Source organism: Cricetulus griseus, chromosome 6 (genome assembly GCF_003668045.3).
Source record: "Cricetulus griseus strain 17A/GY chromosome 6, alternate assembly CriGri-PICRH-1.0, whole genome shotgun sequence".
Taxonomy (NCBI): domain Eukaryota; kingdom Metazoa; phylum Chordata; class Mammalia; order Rodentia; family Cricetidae; genus Cricetulus; species Cricetulus griseus.
The window spans coordinates 26,144,606-26,156,798 of NC_048599.1; the positions used below are offsets into that span (position 1 = coordinate 26,144,606).

Genomic DNA, 12,193 nt, shown 5'->3' on the forward strand with positions numbered 1-12,193 from the left:
AGAATATTTATTTTCTTCTCCAGAATTGTGCAGAGCCAACAGATAACTGGACTTATCCAGAGAGAGGCAGTGTGGGGGCTTCTGAGGAAAGGGCTACATCCCCTGGGCTTGGCAGGGAGTGAGCCAGGGACATGTAAGACCCTGTGGGTCCCCTGCTACAGAACAGAGGAAAAAAATGGACAACTCGAAACATGAGGTGGCAGCCCCACGTCACAGAGGACATGAGGACGGGCCCCCCGGTTTCCGGATGCCACATGAGGCAGGAAGCACCTGGCCTGACTGTCTCTGACCTCTGCGGGGCTGACTCAAAGTCTGGGGTGACGTAGAAGAGCTAGAGTGTGCTGGAGAGGCTGACCAGGGCCTCAGCAAGGAGACTGAGGAATGGGGCCTCACGGAGGTGGGGCAGCTGGGGTCCACAACCCTGGAGGCTGATGCCCCCAGGGAAAGCATGGACAGGGAGGAAGGCGAGGCAGCAGTTGTGCTGCTGGCTACCATGTCCATTAAGATCTGAGCCCGGATTGACTCCAGCTCACTCCGGATATCACTAGCCACCCAGCGGATGTGCCGGCCCTGCTGGTCCAGGACCTTATGCATCAGGAAGTCAGGATGGTTGACTTGCTTCAGGTCGGAGAAACACAAGCTTTGGTAGATCTGAGGGGAGATCTAGGAACAGAACAGGAGGTAAGCGCCTGCTGGAGCTGGTGGTACCAGGGACCAAGAACAAGCTTGCAGCAAGGGAGAGCCCTCAGGTCCTTCCCACGCCAAGTAAATCTCCAGCACTGTGACTGCTCCAGAAGACCACAGCTGTGAAGCCCACAAGCCCTGAGCAGGCCCCACCTTCTCACTTTTTCCTCCCCACACTTGTCTGTGAGGTGAGCCTGGCTCCAGAACTCTTCTGTTTGAAGCCTGAGGTGGACCTTGTGTGGCCTGGTACAGAAAGTTCCTGGATATACCTCAGGGCCAGGCAAGAGACAGGATGGAGTCTGACTGGCTTTTTTAAGTCCCTGATTCCCCTTTCTACGCCTAAGGAGAGCCACCCACTCCGTGTATCCCCCTCTTGTGCACTGGGTACCCACTCACCTCACATCTACTCTTGACCACCTACACTCATGAGTACAGGGACAGTTAATCTGCTAATGAGTACTCAAAGACTATAACGGTGCCCTGGGGGCTACAGACAGGAAAGGCCAGAGGAGGGCCACCCCTCCATAAGTTCAGGGCCTGTGTTCCCAGAGACAAGGCTTCTGCTGATGGAGACTATGCCAGCCTGGCCAGTTTATGCCAGAAACAGAGAACACAGACAGACCATGGGGTCTACTGGCCTCAGATGGCCCCAAAATCTCAAATTCAGACTCATTCCCTCACCTGCTGCCTCATCCAGCTATAATGCACTCTGGTGGATAGGAGTTTGGGGTTCCGCACATGCTCCTTGGGCTTGTAAGCTGCTCCCACGATTTTGCTTACCTGCAAAGAGTCACAGGTGAGAACAGTAGCCAGAAGCTGGGCCTCCTACCCTCCTCCAACTCTCCCCACCTGCTTGTCCTTGACCCATTGGTTCCAGGTCTTCTCAATGTCATCCATGGAATGCTCTTTGGGCCATGGGGAGATGGGGGCCATCTGGCGCAGCCTGGCTAGTGCCTCGGCTTCCTTCTCTTCTTTCCCATGCAGAAAGGCCATCAGCGCTGTCTGCTCACGCTCCTGGTACACCAGGGCTTCAGCCAGTTCCTTGCTGTGAGAGGTCTCCTTCACAACATGTGCCTCCCAGCCTCCACCCCCGACCCATGCCAGAGGGCCTCCCCTTTCTGGGTCTGACCCTCTCCAACCCTTTCCTGCCTCCTTCCAGGGCCCAGCACTGGACAAGCACTGTCTAACATGGGCAAGGCCCAGGTGCACTGGCCCAAGATCCGCTGTGTTTTCTTTCACTCAAGCCTCAGCTAGACCTCCCTGGCAGGATGTGTAAACATCCCCACCCCAAGGAAGCTCTGTCTTGCCTTGTTTTATAAACCCCCACAACAAGGCTGTCCCTCCAAAGAGGAGTATGCCTTGATGGGACAACAGGAGCCATAAAGATTCCATGGGTACCTGGAAATTACATTAAAATCAACTCCACAGCATCTCCTGTGAAGCCTTCGTCATTTAATCCAATCAGGTGCTAATCTCTACACAAACTCTCTTCTTGCTGTTCCCAACAACTGTCAGATGGACCCCAGCCATGAGTTTACATGTCCATCTCCCCATGTAGACTGTGGCTTCTCTATGTTAGACCTGTGTATGGTGGTAAAGGCCTTGTCACTAGAGGCACTGAACCATATCTCCAGCTATCAATAGAGAAAAAAGAAAAAAAAACAGATTTTTTTTTCCCCTTGAGACAGGGTCTCTCTAAGCAGCCTTGGCTATCCTGGAACTCACTGTGTAGACCAGGCTGGCCTTGGACTCACAGAGATCCACCTGCCTCTGCCTTCTGACTGCTGGGAATGATGGTATGGGCCACCATGCTCAGAAATAATAAAAATATTTTTGAAGGAACTGAAATCATTTGAAATTTAAGGAATAAGGGTGGGGTAGGTGATGTGGGTGGGAAGGAACCCAGAGGAAAAACAATAGCTAGAGAAACAGCCCTCTCTCTCCCAGGCATCACACAGCATCTGCTCAGGACCACCACCTCGGGTACTGGCATGGGCAGCACCCTGCCACATGGTAATGACCTCTGCAGATGCCACTGCTGCCCTGCAGATCTCAATCTAACTCAGGAGCAGGGCTCTTCCTGACTGCTCGCTCTTGCCTCTGAGATGGTTAAATAGGGCCACAGGTTGCTTGCAGATCCTAAGCATCTCACCCCACCCCAGTGAGAGACTTCTGGGAGCCAGGGAGCCCCAGGTGGCTACAGTGACGCACTGCATCTCCAAGAAGGATTTCTTGAGGGTGGTGCCCATGAAGTCGGGCTTCTCCTCTAAAGTTGCTTCCTGCTCCTGATCTTCAATCATCGTGGCCTCCTTCAGTCGTTTCCACATATTCAGGCCCAACGTTCCTGTAATGCGAGCAGACCATGCTCAGATCCAGGACTCCTGAAGCCATTGCTTGTGCCCCTCCACTCCAAGAGGCAGTGAGTGGCCCTGTGCTCCACCCCACCCACTCACCCAAGCATGCAGTGCCTGCCATGTGCCAGGCATTATACTGACTAAACAACAAATATCTAGATATGCCAGACTCCATCCTAGCAGGTACTTGGAGCTTAGGCCTAAAGCATCCTGCACCATGTGTAGGCTGAAATGGGAAGAATACTATGATGAGGGCCCAGTGACCCCTATTCAGATTCCCAGCAGCTCATGTGTGAAATGACAAGGGCATAAAATGACTGGGAATCTATCTAGGTGAGATCTGGAGTGGAGCAGAAGACAGAGAAATCAGTGTCCTGCTCTGGTCCTGGCATGGATGACCTGAAATCAGCCCCAGAACTGATGTGGTACAGAGAAAACCAATTTCTGTGAATTCTGGCCTCCACGTGTATATAGTAGCACAGGCATGCCATGCCATGTGTGAAACCACCAACACACACACACACACTAAATAAATAAATAAATAAATAAATAAATAAATAAATAAATAAATACTGGCCATTCTCCTGCTATTGAATTATTAAATTAAGAGAAAGAAAAGATACAGGTTGTAAAATGCCATTTTGGAGAAATCACCAAAGAGCTCCAGCAGTCAATAAGAGAGCAACTAAAGTGACAGACAGGGAAGTTTGCAAGAAACCCTAGTCTGGGAGTCACTTGCTTCTCCAAGAGTTCCTGGTGTGGGTCCAAGCTGTGTAAGAACCAAGCTTGGCCTAGACAGAAGGATGGATGCAGCTGTGGGACCAGCTGAGCTCCTGCCAGCCCTGCAGCCAGCAGCACTGAGTCTTGTCCTAAATGCACAAAAGTCCTGTTAGAGGTGCGCTGAGCACTAGGGGTTGGGCTAGGATGAGATCAAGAGGGAGGGCCTCCCAAGAAGAAGCCGGGACATCTCTGCTTTGAAATACCCAAAGATAAGGTAAATTGAGTCTACCCAAATCTGCTTTCCAGCCCCTCCAGCTCAGACCCAGCTGAATGAGGTGAAAAAAACACACACTCAGGGAAAATAATCCCAACTCAGTCTTCACAAATCAGTTACACAACATCCAGAAAAATCTCATTGTGTTCTGTTTTTGAAATGTATGTGGTAAACTATCATTTTGAGCTCACTAAGAAGTTGGCTCTGGAAGCAGGGTGACTCACCCCCAAGTTGAGTAACATCCCCAGAGTTGGAACTCAAACATATTTATCTCAAAGTCTCCTCTAAGACCCCTGTCCTAAGGCAGACTGGTCCCCTAACCCTGTGCAGGAAGAACAGGAAAACAGCAAAAGAGTCTAAGAAACTTGTGCAGCCAGCATTACTCTGATACCAAAGCCAGACAATAACAAAAAGAAAAGTACTTGGTAAACAGAAATGCAAAACAATAAAGTCAATGTCCACTGCATCAGCATGAGCACCAGAGCTCAATCCCCAGAGCCAATGCAGAAAGGTGTGGTGCTAAACCCCACTGGCAATGGTGAGGCTCAAACAGGCAGACCCTGGGATTTGCTGGCCAGCCAGCCTTGTCCAGCTTACAAACACGAGGTCAGGGAAAGAGTCTGATTCAAAAGACATCTCCACATGCATGCACTCACATGTGCACATTCATGAGCACATGCGTCACACAAGAAGACATCTTAGCAAGCTAAGAAAACAACCAGGGAAAGTCTTTAAACATTGGTCTTAGTAATGACTCCCTGGCCGGGACACCAAAAGCACAAGCAACAAAGGCAAAAATAGACAAGCAGAGCTCTGCACAAGCCTCTGGGCAGGTGAAATGCTACCTTACCATATATCTAACACGGGACAAGCTAACCACTAAAATATATAACTCCTCCAGACTGATAGCAAAAAGACCTGATTTTAAAATGCACAAAGGACTTGAACAGACATTTATCCAAATGAGAGATACAAATGGCCAGCAGGCTGTGGGAAGATGCTCAGCACCTCTACACAGGGAACAGGAAGACACCTCACACTAATTAGTGGGGCTGTTATCAGAAGGGTGGGAAACAGGCATCTCTCTGCATCAGGGAACATGCAAAGAGATCAGAACCCTTACAGCAATGTAAACCTGGATAACTAGTCTAGAAAGTGATGTGGCATTTCTCAAAGTTGAAATTGGGACTTCTATTCAATCCAGCCACCCCCTTTTGGTTATTTTCCTAAAGGAATTAAAAGCATGTGGTTAACCCATTTGGGTGGCAGAAACAGGAGAATTGTAAATTTGGGGTCAATCTGGCCTACATAAGGAGACCTTTCCCCCTTTATACACACGCACGCACGCACGCACGCACGCACGCACGCACGCACTGAAAACAGGATCATTTGCCACTCTACCCCCCCCCCCAGTCTCATTACTGCCAGCAGCCAAAACATGTAAACAACCAAAGCATGGATTGACAGATGGATTCAGACAACACGCCTATAATGGTATGCTCTTCAACCTTAGACAAGAAGGGAATTCAGTGACCATGACAGCAGAGATGAACCTTAAAAACACAAGGTCCAATGAAATGAGCCAGACACAAGGCAAACTGCATAATCTCATGGCTATATGGTATCTAAAATAGTCAGGCTCATAGACAGAAAGCAGAGACCAGAAAAAAATATATATATAAAAAAGAAAGAAAGAAAGCAGAGACCAGGACTGGGAAGAAGGGAGACACTGCAGGATAACAGAGTTCAGGGATCTCAGTAAGTGTAGCTAACTTAGCAAAGTGCTGGGACAAAGAGTTTTTATATTTGGCTGATGAAAGAACAGGAATTTGGAACCACTTCAAAAGACCACGGGGCAATAGCAACTGAAACCAAGAAGAAAACATATATCATTGATTAAGAATAATCTCTAGATACATACAATAGGAACAAATATATTTGTTTATTTAAAAAAAGTTACAAGAGTGTTTCTAGAGGATATAGGAGTATTATTCTCAATCATGCAAAATAGCTAGAAAAAGTAACATGGGTTAAGCATGTTATTTGCTGTGGATAAACTTCACAGCTAGACCGTTTAGAGAAAGAAAACAGAAACAAAGAAGAGCCCATCACATGATCCCATATGTACAAAGTGAAGAAACAATCAGAGCTTAGAAACCAGGCCAGAGATAGTGGCCCCCACCTGGGACCCAGCACTGGAAAAGACAAGAAAGAGGATTGAGAGGCCAAGGCAAGCCTGGGATATCATAGTAAAAAGCTGTCATTAAAAAAACAAGCAAACAAACAAAAAGGAATACAGGTCCAGAGAGATGTCTCAGCTGGTAAAATGCCTACTACAGAAGCCTGAAGACTGAGTTAACACTGCCACCACCCATACTTAAAGCCAGGAAAGATGAATCCCTGAACTCATTGTTCAGCCAGCCTAACCAAATCAGTGAGCTCCAGGTCCAGTGAGAGCCCGTGTATCAAAAAATAAGGTGGAGAGTGACTGAAGAAGACACAATGTCGACCTCTTGCCTACACAATGTCGACCTCTGACCTCTGCATGCACACACCTGTACACCCTGTATATACAACACACCTACACATATACAGAAAAAGAAAAAAAAAGTGTCAGGGTCTGGCGAGCTGGCTCAGTGGGTGAAGGCACTTGCCACCAAGCCTGCCGATCTGAGTTTCACTCCAGGGACGTAGTAGAAGAACATAACTGTCTCTCACAGTTGTCCTCTGACCACTGCATACCTTCCATGGCATGTGCCTCCCTCAATAAAGGAATAATTGTAACACACACACATAGCAGCCAAGGTAGGGATGAGAAGGGACCCCCAGGGGTGTATTCTTCCCAAAGTGTACAGACAGATGGATGTACACTCTAGAAATTCAAAGTAGAACACTTTGAGTTTCTGGGCTTTCCTTTTCTTTTTTCACTGTTTAAGGAATTTTTATTAAAGCAAGAATTTTATAATACAAAGTACATTTCCTTGCTCAGTCTTCAGTTCTGCTACTTGAAACAGAACTGACATCCCAAGCTATTCCACAGTAAAGAATTACCAAATTAAAGAAGGGAATGCTTTAAATTTTTGTACTTTGCTGAAAATTCTTTTCCCAGGGTCTATAAAATTTGTTTTTATATTTTACTATTTTTTTGTATTTTTTGTTGTTTTAAATCAAGTAATCTAGGACTAGCATTGTTTGCTAGACCTTGCATTTGCTCGGTACATAAGGTTCAAAGTTTCCTTTCCTTTTTATTTATTTTATATTTTGCAATGTTTTTTCATTATATTTAAATTTTTCAATGCTTAGATATTTTTTTCTTCGGTGAAGCACAAGTTTCTTTTCATGGCCTCTGATCAACTTAAACATGAAACCCCAGTGACACTGTTCACTGCCTTCTGGGCAGCCTCTTTTGCTTGGTGAGCTTGTAGTACAGCTACAGCTTCTTTATATAACACCAGGACAGAAAAGAACAGAGCTTACCAAATATACAAATTTTCTAAAACTCACCAAGACAAGCAAAGCTGGGTGGGCGAGTAAATGCATGGAAAGACAGTTGATGGATAGTAGGCAACCAGACAAATTCACATCTTGCAAGGTTCTCTGGGCAGCTGCAAGAGCCTTCTCCCCTCAGACAGGGTGTCAGGGGTGTGCTCCATCAGGGGCAGGGACAGGGACAGGAAAGGCCATGTCTCAGCAGTGCCCATACCTATGATATCACCAGAGAGTTTCCAAATCTTGACGTCCCCATCCTCACTGGCACTGACAACCAGCTGGAAGATGTCCACATACAGGACATCTACCACATTCTCCAGGTGGCTACGCCAGGTAATCAGAAGTGGTGGGGGAACCAGAGAAATGGTCTGGCCTTCCACAACCTGTAGGGGGCAGTAGAGAATGACTTAAACCATGCTATCACTCAGACTTGTTAGCAGTTACCCAGCAGTTACCCAGAGCAGCAGAGTCCAGGGGAGGGTACCTGGACATCAGCCAATGAACTACCTGTTGTGGCTGACCTTTAGTAGGTCTCAGCACTTCTCTGGCCTCATGGGCCCCTTTATTAAAGCCATCAGAATCATTCTCCATTTGCCTCTTCACAGACCATCTCATTGGAACCCCACAACCTCATACTCATGCGCCATAGAGCATGTTCACCACTTTACTGAGAAGACAGAATCAGAGATATTCAGAAATCAGTCTGAAGCCACAGATCTTGAAAGTAATGGGACAAGAGCATAAGCACATACATCTTCTAACTCAGCTGAGCACTGGAAGAACAGACGTCAAGAGGTGGCTGGTGACACATCACATTAGGAAAAACACTACACTGTGAGAGAAAAAAACTCTATATAATTGGGACGCAACCAGGAGCGTGCGTGCGTGCGTGCGTGCATGCGTGCGTGCATGCGTGCGTGTGTATGTGGTGTCATATGTAATGCATGCTTGCATGTGTTTGGCCCACATGCATACATGTGCGCATGCATGTATATGGTACAGGTGGAGGTATGAAGTTGACCTCGGGTGCCCTCCTTCATCTCTCAGGATCTCTGGTTGAACCCAGAGTTTGATAATCCCATCTGGTCTAGCTAGCCAGCTTGCCCCAGGGATATCCAGTCTCTGACCCATGCCATGCCTGCCTAGCTGTTACATGGGTTCTGGGATTCAAACTCCAGTCCCCACACATGAGCAACAAGTGCTATATCTATTGAGCTGTCGCCCAAGCCCCAACCATTTTGAGATCAAACAAGACTGAGGAAGGAGCATTTATTCTGCTACAGTCAGGAATAGGAAGTTAGACAATTAGACTACTGCAAACTAACCCAACAGTCAGAGACAGCAGCAAGCTCAGAAACCATCCCAAGAGTGGGTGAGAATAGTGTCAGGAGGTGTGGTTCAAACATATACACAGAGGGCTGCCAAAAGAAAAGCAACCATTATCACATCTGAAACTAAAATAAACACTAAGAGGTTTGTTTTTTGGGTTTTTTTTTATTTGTTTTGGTTTGGGGGCATTGGTTGGTTGGTTAGTTGGTTAGTCTTTTGTTTTTTTGGCTTTTAGGTTTTTGGGGACAATGTCTCATGAGGTATATGCTGGCATCAAAGTTACTATCAAAGTAATCCTGGCCTCACAGAAAACTCTTAGAAGAGTTTGTGCAGAACTGTCATTTATATTTTCAACCTTGAGCATTTGTGTCTCTGCATGCCTCTGTGAGATGGTCCATCGCTAATCCATCCCTTTAACTGCTTTATTCAGATGTCCCGTGTCTCCACATTTCCTATCTCTTACTGAGTCAGTTTCACGTCTTCCTCAGATTTTGACCACTTCTTTTTTTACAGTAAAAAATTAGAGCTGAGCAGTGGTGGTGGCACACCTTTAGTCCCAGCACTCAGGAGGCAGAGGCAGGTGGATCTCTGTGAGTTCCAGGCCAGCCAGGTCTACAGAGCGAGTTCTAGAACAGCCAGGACTACACAGTGGAACCCTGTCTTGAAAAACCAGATAGATAGATAGATAGATAGATAGATAGATAGATAGATAGATAGATAGATAGATAGATAGATAGATAGATAGATATAGATGAGAGAAAGAAAAGAAAGGCTGTCATTTGTCATATAAGTCAAATACCACATAACCTCATGTATGTATAGAATGACGAGGTATTAGTTAAAGGATTCTTTGTATGTGGAATCTTTAAAACTGTACGTGTATACTTACACATGTACACATAAATGCATTAATATATGACATGAAAACGATAGAAGGAGGACTTTGGTGTAAAAGAAGGAAACCAGCAATTGGGGCAGGGAGGGCAGATGAGAGAGCTAACGGGGTGCAATACAAGCAAAGTAGGATAGTAATCATGTGGGGAAATATCATGAAGCTTATTCTGTATGCTAACTAAAAATTAATTAAAATATCCATATGAAAAGAGAGCACAAAGTTTCCGTTGGACAGAAGAAATAAGTTTTGAGATTTACTGTATAAGGCCAACAACGAAATGCTGCATGCTTAAAATAGCCAAGACTATAATCAATAATATATTCTTCAAAATAACCAAGAGTAAACTTCAAATGTCTTATCACAAAAATAAGTAAGGTGATGAATATGTTAACTGTCATTCTCCTTTGTAAACACGTTACACTGTACCCTATAAATGTGCATCATTTCGATTTTCAGATAAAATAATATTAATAAAAATTTTAAGTGAAAAGAGTGTTTGATGATGATCTACTTGTGCAAAACATCAACCACAGTCTCTTTTAAATGCCTCATTAGAATGCACACAGGCTTGAGCAGGTTCTGAAGTTGGCAGATTTGGTTTTAATCTCAAACCCAGTGCCAGAAGCTCCATAGGCTTAAGTGTGAGTGCTGGCATCTCTGTTCCATACCCCTCATCAGCAAAGTATCACTCCTCATAGCCTCTGAGGGGACCAAGGGCACATTGCACTTACCACAGGCGGAAACACAGCTCACAGTAAGCAAACATGTCACTATTGTATGGTTGTGTTAACATCAGATATTGCTCATGTACTGAATCCACGAGGGGCCAATTCCCAGCACACATGGATGCAGTGCAATTTCTTCATGCTAAAACTAGTCATCTGAGCACGACATAGCTATTGTCAAATAATACCCCAAAGTGACTAATTGCCAATGCCTGCCCCCAGGGGCTGTTCCACTTGGTTGGCTTCCCTACAGACTTTGGCTTGTGCCTTTTTTGGTTTCAGTCACCCTAGTGAGGATATAGTAGCATCACTCTGTCACTTCCATTTGTTTTGTTTTTTCTGGGTAACTAAAGAAAGATACTTGATTTCCTGAGGCCCTGGTACTTTGAACCACGTATAAGTGTTGACTACTTGAAAAAGTACATAATATTTCAACTTTAAACTCATGACTCTGGGGTCCTCACATGTGTGGGAAGGGATGGTAGGCACATATCTGTGTGTACATGTGTGATGAATACCTGTGGGCTTACTTGGCCCCTGGCACCTGTAGTAATGATGACATCTGACTAACAGATTTTTTTCCATGCAGGCCAGACACCATGAAGGGAACATGAAGACTCATAATGTCCATGAAAAACCACAGTCCTGGCTCCTTAGTGGAACTTTCCCAAGCAACCCTCCTGCCATCTTCCTACCTCCTTCTCCGTCTGGGGGATGTAGTGCAGGGAGCGGGCCTGGAGTTGTTGAGGAATTAAGAACCGGAACTTGTTCTCCTCTTCAGTAGAGATCTTGATCCCACTGGAATGGACTGATCTCTGGCCAACAAATAAGCAGTAATCCTTGATGTCCCAGATCTAGGTACAAAGTGTGAGTTAGTGGCCCTGGCCCCAACCCCAGAGCATGTGTGGGTTCCTCCCACACTGTTCCTTTGAGCTTTGGGAGTGATTCATTACATGTCTGTGGAAACTAACTATATAGCCCCACCACAGAGGGGCTATGTAGATATGATAAGATAAAAGGGTAGATTATTGAATCTACTTTTAAAAAGCAACTACTAGTTTTAAATATTTTACATTGGATTGGGTTTATTCTGTATGCTGTATATAAATATTATATATTGATACAAATTTGAGATTAATTTTGTTAAGACATACTGTACATATATTTCTAATTTTGTTCAAGGTAATGTACCGATACAGTTCATTTAACAATGTAATGCAAATTTCTGGTCCTTGAAAGTTATTATTACCAGCTATATAAGACAACAAGGAAATGTAAGTTAGTAATTAGTCACCTACTACAATCGAACTTGTAATCACACTAGGTATGTTTTCAAGGTCAAACAGAGATATATTTTAGAAAGACAGGTCATCTTCAAACACTTCAGGGATCTATGGAATATGACATTTAAGATGTTTTAATAACACAGGTTCTTTTTTATGACAGTGAAATATCTGCTCCTGGCAATACCAATCTACTTCAGAGAAGATGATGGGCATCAAATAAACTCCACATGCTTCTTTGTGGCAAAGGTAAGCCGCTGGGCAAGAAAGTGCCCTTGCCTCAACTGCTGACAGTGTGCTGTCCAAATTGGACAAACAGAACACCAAAAAGAGTGACTGAAAACCTTGCCAAAACAAGGTGGGACAGTCTTTCAGAATATCCTGCTTCACAGAAATGTCTGTCAGATATGCTAGATCTAGGCAGAATATGGATGCCCCAA

The 12,193-nt window shown here is 45.2% G+C and overlaps 1 protein-coding gene across 1 annotated transcript in view; it reads right to left on the reverse strand.

Annotated features, from left to right (window-relative positions):
• Efcab8 (EF-hand calcium binding domain 8) overlaps positions 1-12,193 on the reverse strand; it is an 80,664-nt gene continuing 68,471 nt past the window's right edge. Inside the window, exons 21-26 of the mRNA XM_035446657.1 lie at positions 11,166-11,324; positions 7,736-7,904; positions 2,896-3,028; positions 1,534-1,729; positions 1,366-1,464; positions 1-663 (exon numbers count right to left, since the gene is read on the reverse strand). Coding sequence (XP_035302548.1) covers positions 211-663; positions 1,366-1,464; positions 1,534-1,729; positions 2,896-3,028; positions 7,736-7,904; positions 11,166-11,324 — 1,209 coding nt within the window. The 3' untranslated portion in view covers positions 1-210. The remainder of the gene's footprint in view (positions 664-1,365; positions 1,465-1,533; positions 1,730-2,895; positions 3,029-7,735; positions 7,905-11,165; positions 11,325-12,193) is intronic.